This window comes from Periophthalmus magnuspinnatus, chromosome 22 (assembly GCF_009829125.3).
Source record: "Periophthalmus magnuspinnatus isolate fPerMag1 chromosome 22, fPerMag1.2.pri, whole genome shotgun sequence".
NCBI classification, from domain to species: Eukaryota; Metazoa; Chordata; class Actinopteri; order Gobiiformes; family Gobiidae; genus Periophthalmus; species Periophthalmus magnuspinnatus.
In genome coordinates this window covers 8,268,872-8,291,906 of record NC_047147.1, presented here as the reverse complement: position 1 = coordinate 8,291,906, position 23,035 = coordinate 8,268,872, and the positions used below count along the sequence as shown (strand labels likewise).

The window sequence follows — 23,035 nt, the reverse complement described above, 5'->3', positions numbered from 1 at the left end:
ATTTCTTCTCTGTAGCCTCCTTCCATACAGGGGTGGATGACTCCAACGAAGGGAGGGTTTAAAACACTGGTGCAATCTCACTTTATTAGATTCTGCTGTATTATTTTATATAAGCAAGAAGACACATATTTGTCAATTAAAAAATAGGGATGCACCATATATAGCAATTGATACAAAATCAGAATTTGAGTAGGTGCAAATCGCTAAGGCTACAATTGTTTAGATCTAGAATATCTTATCACAAATCTAATTGCAATCACAATACTTATCAGAGAATTCTTGATTGGATTTCCCCCCAAAATAGTGCAGCCACATTAAAATCAACATGCAACAACTGAAATATACATTACTAACAGGAGATTTTAGTCATAAATGGCTATACTTTGTAATGAGTTAAATGCAATCAACTTCCAAATAGCAATAGCCTATGCAGTGAAAGACAAGACACACTTTTCTACCACCATCAATTTATTCAATCTTTTTTCAATAGATCTCCAAAGAAGTGGAATAAAGTAATGAAATAATTACAAAATGGAAAAATAGATCAAAGAATAGATCATATTCACAGGTTTGATTAAAAAAAATAAAACCATGATAGACAGAATAACCAGGAAGTGAGAAGAAGATGAGTTTGGTGGATCTCCCTGTTTTTTTAGGTGCCTTTCAGAACTGCAGTCACCGACGCACCACAACTAACTAATTAAGTGAGGTCAAATGATCTAATTTAGTGCTTGTGCAAAATAAAACATTCAACTACTTTAAAAAAAACAAAAGGTGAATCTGAAAATTAAGTTGAGAGTTTGCGAGTAAAATGTTAAGTACTGATTTTTGTACTAAAAACTGCACAGGTAAATGAGGCCACCATTTGGGCACCGCCACCATCGCTAGGTCCACACCATAGACTGTACAATATACAGTCTATAGTCCACACCGATTGTTGCTGCAACAAAACCCTATTTACAGTGAGATGCTTCACACCCAATCACAGGATGCATCAGACGCCAGTAATATCTTTTCAACTTAAAATATTAAAAAACCTAACAAAACAAAAGTAAAGCAGCTGTCCCTTCACAAAAATCTCTTTACATCACATTAAAAATTAGCACTGCTGTGAGCTGTGTACAGTATAGATTCTTTATAGATATATATTTATATTTATGTATAATATATTTACTGTCTTTTATGTTTACACGCACATAAACTTCTCATTGTAGCTAGCCTGCGCCTTTGGCAAGATTACTTACAACTCTTCTGTTAGATTCCAAAGCTATTTAAAATATATGTAATGCATAAAAATAAACATTTTGGCATTGTCTCACTATTCTTCTGATTGGGAAGTTTTTTTTAATGAGAACTCCTCGTCTCGATGCTGCAGTCATTCTGAGGGAGATCTCGACATTTGTCCTGCCCACTGGGTCCCGAGAGCTGAGCGAAGGCAGCGGATGGGGTGATTATAATCCACAGGAAAAAGGTGACTGAGCTCCACAGCACAAACAAAACATTAAAGACAATGTAGATGAACTGCAGGGGGCGCTGTTTTTTTCAGCAACCCTCTCCTCTTGTCTGTTGAGACTTCTCCCTGTATTTGTTCAGCTCATGACTTTTTTGCTGCTTTAGCTTGTCGGCTGGATCAGAAGAACCACATTCACCTCCCCATACATACAGTTACATTTAATTCATTCTTACTATAACAGTGCTGTTCAGTCCCCTACACAGTCCTCAGAGCTGGATCTCAAAAGTTTTATGAAGCTCGGTGGAAAATGGATTTGTGGGTGAAGGCGAGGTGCGCTGACGTGACCTGCTCTCTAGTGCTGCCCACTGAGCCTCAAAGGCATCTTCCTGTGGTGCTTCGATGGGCTGCATCGCCGGCGAAGAGTGAGGAACTGGAGTTTTATTTGCCCAATTGTCTTCTCCGTTGAATGTTGCGCTCCCGTTGGATGGTTGAGATTGGTTTAAAACAGGCTGCGGTGGTTTGATAAATGGGCTAACATTGGGGTTACTCATTACTGGGATTTCTTGGGGTGGAATGATGGGAGCTGGGAAGGGTTGGGTTTGCGTAGCTGAACCAAAAACGTTAGCCACCATTTGAGAAGGGGTGATGCCCACTACGGGGACACTCGGCTGGGGGAAGGACAGCCCGTTGGACATGGGGTAAGACGTAGGAGCAGGTGCAGGGGCATTAAAGACTGGCTGTCGTGGTGGTATCATTGGGACCGCGGGGGGCAAAGTGGGCATGAAGGCAACAGGAGCAGCGGGTACGGCTGGCATCTGGACAGGGGCGATGAAGGGCTGAGGGGGTGGAGGGGCGGAGGGCAAGAGAGGGTTCGGCTGTGGGACAGTAGGTATGATGGGGTGAGTTGCAGGGGCTTGCACAGATCTGGTGACTTCCTCTAACCATCTGTCTGCCTCTGAGGGAGTGCGCTTGTGGGATGCCATGACGGGAGAGGACGAAGGAGGCACCACTATGACAGGTGCAGGGGAAGCCCAGTCTGCGGCACCTGTTAGGAACAAATACAAGACGTTTAGGGCAAACAAACCAAAGCCTTGCAGAAAGAACCATATCAAAATTGTAATGAAATTCTACAATAAACACTATCTTGCATCACAAATGGTTGTGTTTTGTTGTATGTTTGTATTTTGATTTTAAATGTAATTCAAATATGTACCGTTACAAATACTTTAATACGTTGTACAATCTCATAATAGGAGTATATTGTTAAGTGCTGACTGATATACTACACAAAATATACTAAACAAAATGTCCCTTTATCATTTTATTATATTGAATATGTGAGCTACTGCAACATGACAGTTTTATTGTTTCACTTTCTTCACTTCAACTTTACTTAAACAACACACTGAAAACAACTTCAGCTGACCAAAGTGCTTCACATAAAAGTCAACAAAAAATGGTTTAAAAAAAAAAAAAAATAGTTTAAGCCCTGAGAGGTGACTGCTGTTGTGATTTTGGCAATACAAAATAAATGCAACTGAACTAGAAAAAAAACGCTCACAGTTGTTTAACAGGAAGTCACTGCATGGTGCCAAAAGCCTGAGGTGAGTTCAAAGCTTAGTAAACACAGACATCCAGTTTATATTTATGTATCCAAAACACAGAATAAAGTAATTAACAGGAAACCTTGTTATTCTAGTTCGTAACAGCTCACTTCTTGGAGCTCCTTACCTGTCTGTAGTGGGACGGTGGGAGCTGCTGCGGGGGTCTTGGCCCAGGGGTTAGTGTCCCGCGCGGGCAGAGCGGGGGGCAGTGCAGGGGGGTTAACAGAAGCAGCCATGGAGAAGACAGGAGCAGTGCCATTCACTACAGCACACAGACAGAGGCTTGTGTTTTCATATTGTTGTTAGACATGCAAAATATAATTCTTAATATTGTTTAATTTTGTTTAAATAAGTTAACAGAAAAGAGAAAAGTAATTAGAAAGTGTCAGGCGATTCAGTGCGTATTAAACATGCAGCAATGCAAAATAAAGATCGGTCTCTAAAAGGCTAATTATGACCCGGGAAATGCTCCAAACTGTGAGGCATGGATTAAAGTTTGTAGCTCAGAAATGCTGGCTGCTGACAACACTTGGCAGAAAAAGGCAAGCTGTTTTTTTCTCTTTATTTAGTTGGAAATTGTGAACTTGCTTGGCACATTGCTGTCAGTTTTACAGTGTCTCCAAATAAGGAATTGTAATCATCCAAAAACTGTTCTGTGTGTACATAGTTTTTTTTATTTTTAGAAAGCCAATGAACAAAGAAAGATATCCCAAGGTACAAAACTATACAACCATTTAAAATAAAAGAAGTAGAGGCTGCATCTCTGCAAAGTGACTGGTTGAATCTTAATTCACACACCACAGCAAAATGGGACAAAACAGACTAAAAGCACAACTGATCCTGGATTAGAGGTGGACTAGAAAAGGACCAAACCATACATCAGGACTAAACTGGACTCAAACCAAGACTAAACCATGATTTGAGCATTTAAACCATGACCAAGACTAAACTATGATTTGTGAACACATGTTAAGACTTAAAGATCATCCAGTTCATAAATGCAGTGGCTTTCCTGTAGTTCAAATGCAAATGACAATGCTTTATACTTAGTAATTGTTAGTTAGAAAGAATAAAACGTTTGGTTACCTGGGGCGACGGGAGACTGTGGGGAGGATGCGGGTTTGGGCATGGGGGCGGAGGAGAAGGGGTCTTCAGGAGGACCACTGAACGCAGAGGTGATCTGAGTGCACAGAGAGCTGATGCTGTCGCTCTCTCCCTCCACTTCAGGGACTGAGGATAGAATAAAGAGAGAAAGAGGTATAAACTAATAGCACTATGACAAACAATAAGCTGTACTGTATTCTTTAATGACTATGGCCCTTATTTCGCCACTTTTACCATAACTGCTACTAAACTGAGCTCTCTTTGTGTAAAATGTTCAGTGTTCATGTGATCAACAAGTCAACACTGCATCGATTCTTTAAACAGTTTTGTGCTCCATATAGAACTTATTGGCTATCAAGATCGGCAGCTCCATACAAAATAATACAACCCAAATGACGATGGCGGCGCCAACAGCAACACGGAATAAGATGAACAGAACTGACAAAAAATAAAATGAAATGATAAAAGTGACAAAATATAGATATTCCAAAATAAGATCATACTATTCTGAATATTTTGTTGTTGCTTAAATTCAAACTTTTAAATGCAATAAAGTTGAAGTACTGACTGTTTTGTTTACTATAAAATATTTCTATTTCAAAAAAGGATGGTTTAAATATGTTTAGTATCACTAGACGTTTAATGTATGTTGTACTGGGCCATTAGGCATGTTATTTTAGTTTCAGTGTGAGGATATTTCTCTATAAGCTGTCACATTCAAAAGAATCATAAACTCAACCTGTGTTGTTTATGGAGAAGTCAGACTTGCGCTGCTGAGTGGAGGGCAGCTCGTTCATGCGCAGAGACCGCACGCGTTTGAATGGGGACGTCTTTTGGCTCAGGGCAGGGAAACCTCTGAAGGAGCCTTGTCGGGCCAGGGCCTCAGGCGTGGCGTGTCGGCGCGGGATCACCTGAGGTCCCAGGATGGGCGCAGAGAGGGGCGGGGATGAGGAGGGGGAGGAGGAGCCTGCGGAGAGGGGCCCGGACGAGTTTGTCCCACTGCTGATCGAGTTCACACTGACTTTAGGGTCTGTGTCTATGGAGGACAGAGTATTGAATAATCACAGTCATTGATTAATAATTGATTAATCTTGGCAACCCTATTAAGTAATACTATATAAAATCAAACAACGTCTGCTTCATAAATTGTATTCAACATTTTCAAAAGGGAAATGATCCAACAGTCAGACGCAATTAAAAAACATTTTCTGCATGATATAGATTTCCATAAAGGAAGTAACATTATCTCTTCACTTCTATTATTATCCCAAAGCCCAATTAGTTTAACTTCTCCATCCTTCTAAATTCCTTACGTAATAGTTTGCACCATGTCTTTTTGATGATAATGGTATGTAATAGGACAACCACTAACCCAAGAGTCCTAAAACTGCACAGACCTTTCTTAGCGTCCTGGAGCTGCCTCATCACCTCCTCTCTCTCGGCCGCCTCTGTTGCTGTGGTGACCCTAAACGACCCCTCGCGGGTGAAGGTCGTCCTGTTGGCATCAAAGGTTGCTGTGACGCCACACTCCTTCTCCCTCTTCTGTTTTCGCTCCAAACAGGCGGCGAATGCACAGCCAACCGCATGACTCAGACGCTCGCCCTGGGAAAGAAATGCATTACTATACACTGTAATTACATAGTAGTCATCAACTGATTAAACCTATTTTATGTTAATTAACGGTGTGCTATGTAACTTGTCTGGTGCCTGCTTGTCTCAACAGAGATGTTATTGCTGTGCCTGGAATGTTCCACAGTATGGCATTGAACTTATTTGTTTATTCAATTACAGGTGTTTTAATGGCAAAAAAATACCTTGAAAGGCAAGCATTCTTACTATGACCGGACTCGCTTCTCCACAGATCTAACCTGTTGCTGTCTGGACTAGTGGATTCACCTGCTTCCCTGTCTTTGTAGTGATAAATAAATTTAATGCCATATTGTGGAATATTCCAGGTAAGGCAAGCAGCACCGTTAGAGTTGCTGTTTCAAGATAGTTGGAAATATTGTATTGTTTGTTTGTTTTTTCAGATGTTTTCCAGATGTTATATGAATGCATGTAATAGTTGAGTAGATGTGCATCTTATTCAGTCTTTTTACAAATACTTGTAAAGCAATTAATGTATTGTTATAAATTTAATAATTTAGTAGATTACTCTTCATTATTACAACGTATTGTCAAATGTAAACAGCTTGTGCTACAGCAGGATTTTCTTACTGAATCTTTGATGGCCATGAAGCAGTGGCAAATCCAGCGTCTTGTGGTGCCGTCTCTGCAGATGTAGGAAAAGGCCTTCTCAAAGTTTCGATCCGGAGCGCAGAACGACACCTTCTCTATCGTCTGGTCCAAAATCAAGTCCTGGGAAAAGCATAGTGGGAAATAGCATTACAATAATATATACATGATATTCAATGATTACAATAACTGTTCAATCAAAATTAATCAATAAAAACAAGCTCACAAATATTTATTTTAAAATAATTGTGATTTCCACTATGACTCAAATAATTATGATTATCTTTTTTTTTTTTTTTTCATGACTGAGCAGCCCTCTTGAATGAACAGAAATGATAGTGCTTTTTGCTTAAATCATGCAGTAACAGTGATTGTCCAACAGGTGTCCTTCCAAGATTAAACTTGAGACCAATTGCTTGCACCACATCTTTTACTGCAGGTGCATTGAGTGCATATTGGCACAGTTCCAAGTTTGGAGGTCAATAGAGCAAAGAAATAACTCCTTATTTCAACCATCTACTTGATATCACCGTCTGTATGAACTACATTTGTCTGCGTAATCCCTCTGTGTAATCCTTCTGTGTCCAGGTATGACAATATGACTCTGGCACAGTTCAGTAGCTTAACAAACAAACTGTATACAAATAGGTGTGTTAGTTTCAGTGTAGTTACCTCCTCCCTTCAGATATATATATTTAAGACAGTGTCCACCAGCAATTTGACCAGAAATGAAGAAACCGCTTGGGTCACTCTAAAACTTTTGTTCAACTGACAGTATAGAATTTGTCATACTAAAATTGAAAACTGGAAGACTTAAAAGTTTAAAGAGATGTAAACCATTTTCAGAGCACTAGATAATTTAACTATGGCAGGAATCACTTAAAAATATGCTTGAAATTTAAATTGGTGCTTATTCAGGGATTTCAGCTTCTTGTTAATCGCAACATTTTGAGGATTTTTCACCATTCAGAAGATAAGATCGTCATCAATGTAAAAGAAAATATCTTAATTTTGTATCATTATGAAACCATCCATTGGTTTCATAATGATACAAAATTAAGATATTTAAGTACAGAGACAGAAAATAAGAAGTAGAAAACGTCAAGTTGAAAAAAGTTTAAATAAAATAATGGGTACTTAAGACCATTTCTCTGCAAACTGTAAAGGAGTCTCAAAAGTTACATAATTAATAGACTGGTATAATACTGGTGATAGACGCTACCTTTGTTTTGTCATCTACAACTCGAAGCCCATCTGCAGACACCCACAGCACGGCTCGAACCGGCTTCTTCCCCGCCTGAAAACAAAAACACAAAAGGGACAAACAATAGTAAGAATAAGGTTTAACTAATTGTGTTCTCCTTGTCCCAGCAAGAGTTTTCATTGGCTTGTTTTTTTAATTGAATCAAACACACAAAGCACACCTGTGAAGGGAGCACCAGGTAAAAGACAAAAGGAGTTACTGTTCGGTGTCATTCAGGCTATGTCCACACTAGGGCTAAATGTATCTGTTAAGTTTTTCAATTTGAATGTGACAGAAATTGAAACAAAGCGATTTTTTTTAAATCATAACCAGCATCCTAAGCTAATAATACATGTTGAAAGATTAAACAAAATTGTTAAGCTACAAGCTAAATTTGTAAATTACTTGAAATGTCCCTGTTTTAAAGCTACTCGTCTCCAAGGAAATGTTGCTTTGCCCTGAATGTTCCACAGTATGGCACTAAATGTATCTGTCTCCACTCTGACTGGATTGTTTTTCAGGGTTAATTTTTGTAATAAAAACACCTATGATTGAATAAATGCAAGATGGATAAGTTTAATGCCACACTTTGTAACAGTCCCGGTAACATCTCTATGACAGATGACCGACTCCACCAGAAAAGTTATAATGCACTTTCAAATTTATATCAAGCAAGAGCCAGGAAATAGCAGGGACACAAATGTATTTTAAGTTACAAAATATAACATAGTCTGTCGGTCTGTCCTATTTTTTTCAGAATTGATAAATATCTTTCTTTCCTTTAATTATTTGACACACTACTTTCAGTCATATGAAAGATTTTAAATATCAACTGTGGACATAGCCTTCATTTCTATTTTATAAAACCAAAAGAACTGGCATAAAACATGGTGCTCTGATGCAGTGGCTTTCCCCATTGGGTTAACACGACAAAGCTAAACACTTGTGAGTTTAGAGTCTAGACAAATATAATGCCATTGTTCATTTTTCTGTTTGTAGAAGATAAGAGCTGAAGGAGGGCAGACACACCTGTTAATACAAAAACATAGAAAAAGTGCCCCTCCCAAATTTTAAAATACTAAGACACATGCATCAGACATGTTCAGTGTTGGTGTCTTCAGCCAAGAGCCGTGATCAAAGGGTGAAGCGTGAAAAGAAGGAATAAAAATAATAAAATTTGAAAACACTCAAAAAACACTCAGACAACTTACTTTTGCAAAGAATCCCTTGAAGAATTTCCTGTCCTGGAAGTGGATGTGGTAAAAAGGGGGAGGGAGGGGGAGACGAGGGAGGAACAAAATAGTCAAAACTTGTGTTGCCTAAAAAACTACATGATCTGGAGCCCAAAGGAAGAAGAGGAGTGGATTCTGTGTGGGATGAACTAGGTTAGAGTTAGACTGAGTGAGTGAGAGGATGTGATTTCCAACCCAGAACGTTTACATGCACCAATATAATTCCAGCACAGTGTTTTTCCCATATAAAAATAAATATCGAGTTTTTATAGCAACTTATTTTCAATCAGACTCATTCAAAACTTGGCACTAAGACAGATGGGGTGTCAATTTTCCAAGCAACAAGTTAAGACCTTATTGTTACAAATTTATCTATGCAACTTTTTTTTTTCTCTTCAATAAAGACAAGTATATATCCAGCCATATATCCACCACCAAAATCATTCACTGACTTCACTTCATTGTCAGTTCTTAACAAAGCAAAACGTGCGCACATATTTACAGATGCAATGTGGAAGGAATGCAGGAGGAGAGCTTCTTTGGCAAATTAGTTGGTTTCAGTGGAAAATATTATGCTTTTATTGTGCAATGCATTAATATGTGCACAGGGTATGTCAATGAGCAATAGCATTATATTAACTGGAAAATTAATATTCAACAATATGCTAGCAATTCAAACAGGTTTAATGGAGTTTACGATTTTAGAAAAAGTTTGATGGGATTATGAGTGCATGTAAAAGTAGCCCTGGGTTGTTTAAATGGGTTATACTTTGTTAATATGGACAGAACTATCAAAGTTAGTAGAGCTGCAAAACTTAAGCCAGTGTACCCTTTCAATTATCCAAATAAACCATGTGATAAGTCTATAAAGTCAAAAGGGAGACAGAACCACATAACTTCAGGTAGGTTGGTCCCAAATCCCATTCTCTTGAGTTTCCTCTCAGACAAAGACGAGGGCGGCCTTTGTTGTTCAGCCGACAGAAACCCATTTGTCCAGACGAGAGATTGACCCTGTCACAGACTGCTTTCACACTGAGGAGAAAGTGGTCTAAGGAACATTTTGAAAAACTTTGTCTTTTTCTCAAATTTAGAAATGATTGTGAGCCGTTAACTAGTCAAATACTTAACATATAGATACATGGCTGTTAAATGTCACAATTCTATCAATCAATCACTTTATTTGGGAAAGTAAAAAGCTTTGAAAATAATGAAAACATTACATGGATAACAACATTGGACCAAAACAGCTACCGGTAGTTGTTGGGACCCCAAAATGCACAATAAGGAGCACAACAGGAGGAGACATAATTTTAAAATAAATCTGAATTTGCAAAAAGTTTGTCACAAAATAATGAGTGACAAATTGAACCACAGCAGGATACACAAAGCCATTTGCCAAATTTCTTAGGCAGATTACAGATTTCAGCGCTATTATCATAAATCCTGCCTTGTTTCCGTAACTGACTCATTTTACCATATTACAATCCATTGACTAACAGCTGCCCAAATTAGATCTGACCCCCTTTTTGCCATCAGTGTGAAAGAAGCCAGTCTGACTCAAATGGGTTCAAGTTGAGGCCAAGAACAAACCCTGGACTGGTTTAAATCTTTAGGTGGGTCTCCTCCTCAGACTGTGTGAAGGAGTGCCACTCAGCTCCTGTTACCGTAGTGTTAATGCATGATTTCACTTGTTAAAACAGCAGAGAACTTACGAGAGTGTCTGTAGAGTTGTGAGAACCAAATAGACCCTTTTCAGAGTAAGGTACACAGTTAAGCAGAGAATGCATTCTGGTGACATATTTTAATACTGCAATATGAATTAGGTAGTTCCTGAAGTTAGAATTTGTAGTTTTAAAAGGAAGACTACTATGTTTAGCATTAAGATTTTAGGTTATGCAGTGCTATAAGCTTAAATTGTGTGCATCTGCAGTACCCAAGAGTTTAACTACCGTAGGTACTTACTATTAAAATGCAATGAGATCTTTTAACTTGCACTATTTCACCAGGATACATTTCCAGCCATGTTATTTATACACACTAAATGGGTCTATCTATGAAGCGATGGTAGAACCTATTGTTTAGTTTGGTTAAGCTATAGGAAGCTATAAGGTTAGCAAATTGGAATTTCAGTGGAGGTTAAATTTCTTGACAACATGGCAAAAATACCTGCTCAAAAACACAAAATTGTGACACAAAACAAGAATAGCATTCAGTACTTCCATGTAGGAGGAGCTACTCTAAACTATGAGACTACAGAGAAAAGAGGCTTTGTGTAGAAAGAAAAGACAGGTTTGAAAAGCTCAAGACCATGAACAACAACAATGAAACAACTAAAGGAGTAGATTTCAGGAAAACAAAAGTGAGAAATTTGTTTTGGTTGAGCTAAAATGAGCCCAAATCTAGACATACATATAGACATACATTATAAAACTGCAAACATAGACCACATAACGGTTCAACAACTGGCTTAGGAGCAAAAACGGCACAGTTAACCAAACCTGAACAATACCATTGACCAGAAGTGAAAAAGTAAACCAGGATTAAACAAGGACTAACCCACAACTAAATCCGGATCAAGTAAACACAAAGCCAGGCTTAAACTGTGGCTACATGAGAAGTAACGCCACGACACAAACAGGACAAGAAAGTAATAATAATTTAAACAAAAACTGTCCGAGACCTCAAAAAGACTCAACACCCAAAAGTGGTCTGTGTTAGGGTGATGTTAAACTTTTCTATCTATACTCATTTTAACAGGTATCAGTACTGAAAAAGAAATTTAAAAAAAGAAAAAAGTCGGATAATTTCTGATCAGTAAATCTAGTATAAGGCCACTTTGGAATACTTATGGAACTATTATTTGATCTTATAAACTATATTCTATTGTATAAAAATGTAGGATATAATGATGATGTCTTGATTATAAAGGCAACGATAATATAATGAGTAATCCAAGTTCGAGTAATCCTGTATTGTCTCGTATTTGAGGCTTAAGTGCTCAAAAAAAAAAAAAATCTGCTTTCGAGTACCCCCCATTTCCGCCCAGCGCTCACTACTTAATTGGAATTATTTTGTGGGTCAAGCAAGTTGAGCTAAAAATGTCCTATAGCCATTTTCAGCAATACAAATAAATACATGAAAATCTGCTGCCTCCTACAGTGATTTTTTTTTATGAAGAGGTGGGGTCTATCAAGAACAGGAATTCAATTAACTTTCTGTATTTACAAGCTGTTTTAGATCAATATCACAAGTTTAATTCTAGAGACAAAAAAACAATTATATAACTTTAAACTAAACCACCACTGGCGATCTGTATCTCCAGCGATCCTTGCCCCACACTTTGAGACCCTCAGAGCTAAACATAGCACCACAAGCCATTAACCGGCAGCTGGTGTCTGATCGTCTCTGCCCCCAGTAACAACATCCGGGGCTGAGGCAGTGCCAATACAACGCACACTTCTGCAGCAGCATCTGTCACAGACGCACAGCGAAAACAGCCTCGACTAAACATTTGGTACAAGAATCATGTGGGAGTGAACTACTGGCCCGCAAGCTCACCGTCTGAGAATTCAAAACATTTACACACTGTATGCTGTGGTTGAGATATTAAGTTTATAGTCTTTTTGCCGAGTTTATGTCTTTTGTATCATAGGGTTAAACCGGGACAAAAAATCCATCAATCAAACCAGTGATTATCTTGTTGACAATAAACGAATGATATTTTGGCAATCCATATTGTGGTAAAACACACCCAAAAATGTAAAAGTTGGACAAGTGTAAAACATGTCTTTATACCTTTTGTAAAAACATGAGTATAAAGACTACACCGCAAGTTTACTTAATTTAACTTTTAATCAGCTTTCATGCAGCTATTGTAATATTTCTTTGTTTGTGAGATAAGCTCTGTTTACTTTGCCACCAAGATGAAAAATACTCAAAATGTATCAAGGATAAAATAAAAGATGAAACTGCAAAAAGTAAAGATAAAGTAACAACTGATGTTATCGAAGAAGCAGGAAGATCGTCTGTGTTTAACCACATGTCCCGAGGCCCGACAAGTACACTCCTTTAATGATGAAACTTCACATAACTTCAGCGATACTAGCACAGCGTAAACAGCCTAGACACGCGTAGGAAATGACATCACAATGAAATCTTGAGGGAGGGAAAGAAGGAGTGAGTATTATAATGTGCTGCTGCCCCTCAGAAGTAATACCTCAGAGGGTAAAAGAAAAAATATGGATGTTTCTTTGAACAACGACATGCTAAATATGTACTGCACATTGTTTATTCCTGATCAAGTCCTGTGGTCAAGTCCTGTGGTCAAGTCCTGTGGTCAAGTCCTGGTCAAGTCCTGGTCAAGTCCTGGTCAAGTCCTGGTTAGTCTGTTAATTCCTTCAATCTTATTCTATTCATTTCTTTTCTATCTTCTTGTTTTAGTCCTAAATTGAAATATACCCATTACAATCCAGTAAAATATAGTACAAGTGTAATGTAGTGTAGTTTGTGAGACACTGGTCTTTACATTAGTTTCCAAGGTTAACATGGTAGAACTGGTGGCATGTGGACTTTGAACAAACAGCCCTATTCTCAGCACAGTGTAAAAGTAACATGACCCCAGCCCCTGCAGGTGTGGGCCTCCTTCCGTAACAATTAAGTCATCAGTTCCTGGAAGTTGCCGTCCTCTTGAGCAACATTAGCAGCGTTAGCTTCAACTGTGGGAGCCAGGGCTGGGTCTAGTCGCCTGGCAACTGCATACTACGTGGTTCAGAGGAGTGGAAGGGAGTAAGCAAGAATGTATCTGTAAAAAGGCCCAAGGAGAAATTGAATGCCAAGTCATAGAAGAGTACTAAAAATGACCAATGACTCCTCGCTTAGTCAGTTAATTGGTCGATGGAGTCTTGACTAATAATTTTATTTTGATTTTAGCAGCAGCAGCAACAGGTATGCGATTTAGATGGAGATTTGGATTTTTCATTTTTTCGTAGCTGTAGTGTAGTTGTCATCTTGAGAGTGCAGATTTGGTCACACACATGGTCAGATTACAGAGATATTTAATTGATTTGGGAGACTGGCCACACCCTCTTTTTCAGCTGCAGTCCTACTGAATTCAAGCCACACATTAATTATTTTTAGCAGTTACCGGTAATTGGTTGAGGGAAAAATGTTTAAATAGCAAAACAGCTCTGGGGCAACGTTTAAAGTTACACAAAACGTTCCAAATGTCTTACATAAAAACAGTTGGTGGAAATTTCATTCATCCAGGCTGTTTGATTAATTTTCAAGTAAACTTTTGTATTGATAAACCTGAACAGTAAAAATAAGCAAATTTATTCTAAACTCCATGAAAGCAAATTTGAACGTGACATTTTTGGTCATAGGCTCAACAAATGGGAATAATTGTAAAATAGTGAGTTTTTAGAATAACTGTGAATCTGAAATTGTGGCATCTAGTGCAAACTGTGAATAGTACAAAAACTGAAATCTAAGTTTATTTTCTAGCTTTAGACAAAAATTTTCAGGTAAAATGAAACCGTCTTGTCTTACATAATCATAACTAGATTAGGTATAAGGTATTGAATTGTACTCCCACAGAAAGAGGACGTAGAGGAGTAAATATCATTATGTTGGGTCAGGTCAGGGTGGGCGGACAGCAGCAGACAAACACACACCTCTGACTTGACTCTGCTCTGGTCGCCTTGTTAAAGACGCAGTAACTTAATAACAGCTTCTGCCCCTGGCTCTGCTCAGAACATGTGACCATCATCAAAGCCCACCTCAGCTTCCTCCCCTGCACTGTACACAAGCGAGTTGACTACAAAGTATGTAATTGGATTTCAAGGACATTATGGATGTAGGCTAACATTGACCATGTCCAAGGAAACAACCAGGTGACTCCATCAGGCCAAGTTAAAGGTCAAATCTGTGGAGAGGCAAGCCTGCTCACAGTTAGAATGTATGTTGTTCAATGTATTTTTTAGCAATAAACTCTGCTCCCAATTCAACACATGCAATATATGAGAGAAATCTATAATAAAATCTATATAAAACAACATGATAAATACAGCAGCTGACAGGCCGAACTTTAAGAGTGAGGATGATTCCGTCCAAGGTCATGCATTTGAAATATTGCGCAGAACTGATAGAAAAATGGCTTTGCACCCGTTATCTTATTTAATCACATAAAAAAACTTTTGTCACTCTCAAAGATCAAATGGACAAACTCATTATCAGCTCATCTAGTGTGACGTGTGAATGACTAAAAGCCCTCGGATCCTTTAATAATGAACCAGGGTGAGTAGGTATTGATAACACTGTGGAGGAGGCAGGATGGAGTGGATTCTCAATCAGGTCTGAGTCACCCTGTATGTGTCATTGGCTCAAAGCCTTTTGTAACCTGAAATTGGATGTGTTCCCAGGAGCGCTGACGTGATCCTAAAAGAAAAACTACAACACCAGACCTGCTCGTGTCCGGCACCGTGATATACAGCGCAGACAGGAAAGAGACAACAACATTTCAAGTCAGTTTTATATTTTTAAAACTTCATGCCACTGAGACAATAACCCCATTAAACTTATTGCTTATTCACCCCACTGGCTGAAGTCATATCATAAGACCAACACTGTTTTATGCAGATAAGGCACACGTGATAAATATTCACTGCAAAAAATATTGTTCTGTCACGGTAATAATTACTTATAGTTTAATACATGTGAGATAGGACTAGCTGACCACATACGCGTTGTGAGCTCTTTACTGTTTGAATAAAATATGGAAAACCAGATTATAATTTCTTTTAACAGATCACTCACAATCACAACAATATTTATATGTACTGTAATGTGATCCTTATTGTGTGGCTGAGAGGAATTTTAATGCCAATACAGACCAGGAATTAGTTCTGTTAAATAAATAATAAAATAATACATTCAATCAATAAATATATATGTTCTCAATAAACCCAAGACTACAGCTTTATCTTGTCAACTTCACACCAATCTAAAAATTTAAACCAGGGCTGAATGTGACCAAACAAGAACCGAGATAAAATCTGTGAAACTGAATTCAAAGCACTGTCTTATTGTTTCCAAAGCTGGATTTAGAGTTACTCAGACTGAGAGGAGCTTGTCCTGGGTGGAGCCCTGGTTCACAGCTCTCTGAATGGAAAAGTCATCACCCTCCCAAACAAACTTCCCCCTTGAACCTGGAATTTGTTTCTTTTGCGTAACTCTTCAGGAACCGACAGTAGCAGGAAGTACATGTCGGCCTGTCTTCTCCGGCTAAGAGTGTTACAAGGAGTGGCAAAGGAAGGAAGAGAAGTGGATAACAGCACCCCGCCCCCTAGAGGTGGTCTGTGGCAGTCCACAGTGCAGGTCATAGACAGTAGAGACGCAAGTGGAATTACGCAATGTTGCTATGTAGTGTCTTGAGAAAGTATGAGCATCAATGACACATTGCATGAACCTTAACAAAGAAAAGGTTGGCTGGATAGCTAATGGCTAAAAAATCCTATAGTGGTAGTGGTAATAGTAGTAGAAGTAGTAGCAGTAGACCTGTAAAACTGCTAATGTTATTTTTATGGTCAAATTGTTCAACTATAGGAAAGGTATATATCCAGATCAAATCTAGTTTAGAGGACTGGCCTTATTGTGGGGATCAATATTTACTTATAACATTAATAATACAAACAAAAGACAATAATGTGATGACTAAAAAAATAATGCAGAATTTAACACACCAGCTAAACTGATTGTAGTTGTTCTTCTGGCTATACGCTCAATGTCTATATAAAAATAATATGATCCTTTACTCTTCAAACACGGCTTTGAAGTGTCTTTCAAGCTCTGGGCAGGACTACGATCTGACATCCACAGAAAGAGGATCAGAAAGAATATCACTGAATAAAATGAATGCCTTTGAGATGGAGTCAATAGCAATAAGGCTTTCCCAATCACTTACAAGGCACCATCGTCCACTGTCCTACTCACTATGGCAAATCTGAGAGAAAAGGCGGGCATGGAGAGAGAAAACTCACTACAAAGAACAAAACGCTACAACTTGATGTGACAGATTTAGGGCTTTTGATGTTAGTATTAAAAAAGTACTGAGGCAATGAGGGATCCCGCTATAGACAGAGAGGAGGGGTTTTCTAGTGAGACCTACCGTTTTGAGCCGCTTCACTGCGTCTTCACAGATGTGCATGCCTCTGGACTCCTCCACCTCCACATGTCCCAGGTACTGCAAGGGACGAACATCAGATAAAACGTCAGTAATGTGGGGCTAATAGTGCCCGGTGGCTATCTTTCCTCTAAAGACATTAACAGGTCGATATGGGATAAAGAACATAAATAAGCCAATTAACGTTTAGAGGTTCATTTGGAAACAGTCTTTGGTGTATTGACAAAAACATTACCGGTAATTTCATCAAATGCAAACATGTACAACTTCTGAGTGGTGGTTAGCATGATTTGTTGAAAAATAAAATAAATGTACTGACACCGAAATAAAACTGTAGAGCAAAATGTGATCTTTCCTGAATAGTTTTAAAATGGATTTGATCAAAACTAGTAAGAGATCACAAGGTTAAAGAAAGTACTGTTATTTTGTATTGAAAATTACATTTGATTTGATAAAAAGTGCCATTAACCAAGTCTTTTCATTTGTGCCAAGTTTGACAATTTGATACCGTGACAACAGAAGAGGTACAGATGGAAACCGATAGTTTTAAGGCTCAAACTTGCAGCCAAAGTACAATTGACTTTTACAATCAAAGATGAATCAAAACACCTGATCCATGGAAGGAAATAAAAATACTATTTAAAGAATAACTCAGACTGCACCAAGAGCGACAGCCGAGAATTGAACCCAAACGTCCTTATGGAAAAGCATGAGTACCAATCTATCTAACCACGAAGAAACACTCTGTATCTAAAACATATGACCCTTCAGTTTTGCTTTATAAAAATGGTATTGTTTTCTACGCGGCTGCATTTCCTGTGTAACAAATAGCTAAATGCAGGTTGAAAAAAGCATTTGTTAGCCCAGTGCTGTGTTTGATGTATTAAACCTTGCGTTGGCCCCAGCTGAGAGGAGAGAGGCTCATTAGACGTGTTCAGGTGAACCAGCTGGTGGCTCTAAACAAACAGGGATTTTACAGATGATGCCTCTCTGTCATTGAAAATTGCACCATAATTTACAATCCGGCCGACAACAAGACCATGAGGGATTGAACCATGTTTTGGGAGGGATATAATTTGTACTGGATCATTGTAGAAGCAGATTTTCATGATCATGTAGAGATACAAGGATAAAAAAATGAAACATTCATCACAGCAGAAATGATCATTTAAGAAGTGAAGTTAGGAAAGATTTCGAGACAGTTTGTGGATGTGAATGCAAAAGGAATTTCAATGCACATCTGGAGAGTTAAAGTTGTATGTACACATAATGTCTCTTGAAATACCAAACCACATATTTTTCCTTTTGTTTCCTTTTGTTTTGTTTACTTTTGTTTGTATGATTTTTGCAATTATTAAAGAACACATACTGTGCTTGTGCCTGCTATAAAATTATAATCTATGACACCCAGGGATCATCATGTTATAATTTGGATATTATAAATTGCAATATTGATTTAAAATGACTTAATAGAAGAAACAAGTCTACTCACTTCCGTGGTAGAAAACTGCGGTTCCCAATGGGAGCTGACATTGCTGTAAACATCATTACAACAAAGAGTCACAGAGTTGTCAGCCCCTTTTATGGATAGCTGCACATCATGCTAGAGAGTAGCAGATTTTTTTTTTCCATTTGTGCGAGGTTGGTGAATCCTTCGCATATCACGGATTAAGGAAATAAAATTGGAGAACAAAGTATAGAGCAGTGGGGCTATGCCAGCGGTGGTGAAAACAATGGTTGATGGAAGCAGTGACATCTTGAGTAGTATAATCTTGAGTATAAAGATTGCTCAAACATGGATGAATCACGCTAAATAAAACTTTGAGAGGATAAATGAGAAGGGGAAACAAACAACCTTAACATGAATAAAAGCTCTAAAATATCGATTTTGCATAATGTGCCTGCTTTAAAATACAAAATAAAAATAATTCCCAAATGCCTTTTTTAATTTCACCAATTCTTTCACTTTGTATTTTTGTGAGCACAATTTTAGGACGAGTAGTTCAATTTGTAGAGTGTTCTGATATGAAGTTTGGCGGTTCAAATCTCACTTCCAGCATAACATCAAGATCCACTGGCTGGCAGTTCTATCTTAGCTCCCACAGATGAATACTGCTGTTGTGTCCTTGAGCAAGACACTTACCCCACCTCGCCTCCAGTATCTGCTTGTACTGGTGTATGCGAGTGTGTGTGAATAGGTGAGTGGTTCCTTAATGTAAAAAGTGCCATGTCTTTTATTCATAAATATGATTAATAGCCCGTTAAATATGACCTCACTGCTTATAAGTGAATTTGTGGAGAGCCTCCATCCTCCTCCTCCCATGTTTCTCTGTTTAGAGTCACTGCAAAGCTATGACCCCCACTGTCCCGGGACCATTGTATGAACAGTGTGGGGAGGAAGTCCTTACCCTTTTCCTACAGATACAACACAGGACCCGCAATAAATAACCCCACCCTGGCCCCCCACCCTCGGGCCCCAGCTATTCTCAGAGTGTGATGTCACATATGAGTCACAACACCAATGTCGTGGACCAGAGCTGCGGCATGTAAAACACTAGAGAGATGGTATAACGGTACGCAAGCAGAAGTGACCAGGGAATACCATAATGAGGCAGTAGGAGTTTTCAAGGCTGTGACTAAAGTACAGGCTGAGGGGAAACTATAATATATGAAAATTACTACTTTTAATGAGTTGTAATATTTGAATGTGAAAACTTGAGATGGTGCCAAAAATTATGAAAAAAGCTGATTCCTACAAAGACTGAGCAATATGTAATATTTCATTTGTTCATGTTATTTTAGTGATGAAGAAAAATATGGATACATTCATATGGATGCATGGGTTTCTATTGATAAAAACATTCAAAAACATGCATATTTTAATGCCTTCCTGTGGAACATTCCAGGCAAAGCAATGCTAAGTCCCCTTAAAATGTGCCTATAGGAAATATCCCACTGCTTATCTCAGTTAATAATAGCATTTTTAGTAAGCACATTTTCAAAATCATGTCATTATCCATTTACAGGACCGAGCTTCACGGCGGCGGACTGGGTGTAATCCAGAGGGATTTGAGGAATTAATTCATAGCATCGCAGAGAAATATGTCTGAGAAAAATGAACACAGCTAAATATTCAAGACCCATTTTGACTAGCGAGTGTGTGGAATCAATCTGCAGCAAACCATGCATTAGCCCAAATCGATTTTCATATGAATGACTATGTAAATCTACTCACAACAAAAACAATCATTAAAGCTAGCTTCGACGCATTACAAATGCAGGATATAGCTACATGGTCCTGATTTCCTCACCTCAGTTAGGGTCATATGCAAAGTAAGCTGTAATCGAATCAAACCAGAACTACATATGAAGATTGCGTAATATGTAAATTTTGCAGCATATGTAAAATACTATCCTTTTCCTTCGTGTTTTATGGAAGGAGCCGTCCTGAGCACTAATTAGCAGGGCACAGAACCAGTTTGACAGGCCAAAATATTGTTTAAGATATTTTCAGAGTAGCTTTGCATGTACAGCAGATTATCAAAGGTTCACTGCTTTCTGGTAGAGGTTACACCACTTATACTCTCATGGAGACGTTATTGTTTTAGCAGGAATGTTCCCCATTATTGCATTCGACACATGTCCAAGATTTTTTAAATTATGGGTCTTTTGCTTGAAAATACCTTGAAAATCATGCACTCTTACAAGTGAAAGAGTTCACCTTTCCACAGATCTCAACTGTAACTTGACCTGGTAATGCCATCTGCTTTTCTTCATGGCAGTAGACCAGTTTAATGCAACAGTGCGGAACATTCCCAGCAAATCACAACTCTATGGATTACAAACAGCAACATAACTCATAGTCACATAAAAAACATATTACATTTCATGGCCATATTTTCAAAATACTCAAACTACACACCCTAAACATAACAATGATCTCACTTTTCCGGCTTCTACTTGTATCGTGCTTAGATGACAAGTGCATGCAAATGAACACTAATGTTACTTAACAAGTCCAAAACAAAGGCCCAGTTTGTGGAAGTGGGCAGCTCTAAGCAACGCCACTCTGAGCTCAATTGACTCTATGTGAAAAGCATGGCCTCAAATGCCTGCTTCTTTTCCCACACGTTTTTGACCAAACTTCTCTCTCCCTCCATCGTTAAGCTACAGCCGCAACAAGCCACAGCACCAGCAAGCACTGTCAGGCAGCCAGCGAGCCAGGAAAGAGAGAGAAAGAGAGGGAGAGAGAGAGGGAGAGGGAGGGAGAGCGAGAGAGAGAGGGAGGGAGAGAGAGGAGCAGCAGGGTTGGTTGCACTAGCACAGTGTAGGAAGCTCAGGCATGTCAGGAAAATAGTTTGACCAGAGCAGATACAGAAGGCATAATGGAGACCAGCAAATCAATCAGTGGACTCTTGTTTGTGATAAAAATAAAATCATTGGCCCAATATCAGAAAGATAAAGGGGCCTGTCATGTCACAATGGTAAAATTAGGTCATGCTAAGGAATTCTACAGGCATACAGCTGCAATGGACATTTTTTTTTTGTCTTTTTTAGATAATTTGTGCATGTTTTTAATAATTATTTTAAGACACTACATGTATGACGACTTATTTAAGCTAAAAAGCAAAAGTGTGTCCCGTTTATACTTTGCGTTCAAAATTATAAGAATATTTTACCACTTTATCAAAAACATATGCTATTTGATCATGCAGATGTGTAATACAAGCTTCATAGAGTCGCTTTACTATGGATACGCAGGAAATTAAAATAAAAGCATAAAAACTGAAATATGGTCATGCTGTTTGAAAAGTCAGTAACCTTAACATGAAACCTACATCAACTCACATACAAACTAATCTTTTGACTGAGAAGAAATATCAAGGTTTACAATTAATGCTTCTTTAGCCTTTAGTAGCCAGGGCACTTCTAGTTCATATTTGTCTTTTCAGGTGAATGCTCAAACACAAAGGGCAACTATCAGGCATCAATTTCAGTTCATTTGTGCAGTTTTCACTTCTGTTGCCGAGGTGAGACTGGAGTGTTCATAGGAAGTATACCATGGCGCTAGTGTTTGCAAAGAGAGGTTTTTGTTGACTAAATAGTGTGAAGCACCCAGTCCATTACTCACACAGCAGGTCAGCCGTTCCTGCGAATTACAGCACTTTGCTTTTGGATGCTCCGAGCCTTACGAGAAGCGTCTCTGAGCTCTGCAGTAAGCCACTGTAAATAAATATGCTACAGCAGTGGTTCTGTGTAAATATGAGTCTTTGTGAATGCTAGAATATGAAAATGTAGCAGTTTTAGCAGCCTAGTCACACACTGCATTCCACAGACAGGCTATTCCTTTGCCCGAAGAGTTCCACAGTATGGCATTAAACAAATCAATCAAGCGTTTATTCAATTACAACCCCTTGCTTGTCACCATAGAGATAAACATGTTTAATGGCACACTATGAAGCATTCCAGGCAAAACAATCTCCATGAAGACAAGCAGGTGGTGAACTCTCTGCCATTAAGCATACTATAGAAGTGGGGTGACATTTGAAAATATTTGTTCTTTTGTTTTTTCTTAATTAGTATTTTTACATTTATATATTACAATAAGATCTAACTTTTTTAACCATGAAGGAAATGGGAAAAGGTGGGGCAAATATTACGGTATGCACTGATAAAAACGAACGTATACATTTTAGCTATTGTTGATCGCAAATTCAGCATTTTGACGCTACCACAACGAAACATTTCATTTTTACAACTTGCATTAATTTCTATCAATACTCTCACAGTCTCGGAGGGCAGAAAACATAGTGCACACGCCTCTTACAAATTAGCTTGCACCTCTGATGAAAGCTTTGCTCGCTGGTGGAATGCCTATGATTAATCACATGCAGTGTCCTTGGGGATCTCGTAACTTTCTGTGTGCAGTTCTGAGCGTGTATTGTCCTCTGTGTCTATGGGGTTGATCTGGCAGAGCAGACTCAC

General features: G+C 38.5%; 1 protein-coding gene across 4 annotated transcripts in view; it reads right to left on the bottom strand.

The window, feature by feature from the left end:
• Nucleotides 1-450: 450 nt before the first annotated feature.
• numb (NUMB endocytic adaptor protein) overlaps nt 451-23,035 on the bottom strand; it is a 51,945-nt gene continuing 29,360 nt past the window's right edge. The window contains exons 3-11 of one of the 4 annotated variants that reach the window (XM_033988037.2): nt 17,036-17,110; nt 8,851-8,883; nt 7,619-7,693; nt 6,379-6,519; nt 5,559-5,763; nt 4,901-5,197; nt 4,144-4,287; nt 3,185-3,319; nt 451-2,498 (exon numbers count right to left, since the gene is read on the bottom strand). In XM_033988037.2, coding sequence (XP_033843928.1) covers nt 1,720-2,498; nt 3,185-3,319; nt 4,144-4,287; nt 4,901-5,197; nt 5,559-5,763; nt 6,379-6,519; nt 7,619-7,693; nt 8,851-8,883; nt 17,036-17,110 — 1,884 coding nt within the window. In that variant the 3' untranslated portion in view covers nt 451-1,719. The remainder of the gene's footprint in view (nt 2,499-3,184; nt 3,320-4,143; nt 4,288-4,900; nt 5,198-5,558; nt 5,764-6,378; nt 6,520-7,618; nt 7,694-8,850; nt 8,884-17,035; nt 17,111-23,035) is intronic. The other 3 variants (XM_033988039.2, XM_033988038.2, XM_055231079.1) reach the window with 3 other exon arrangements.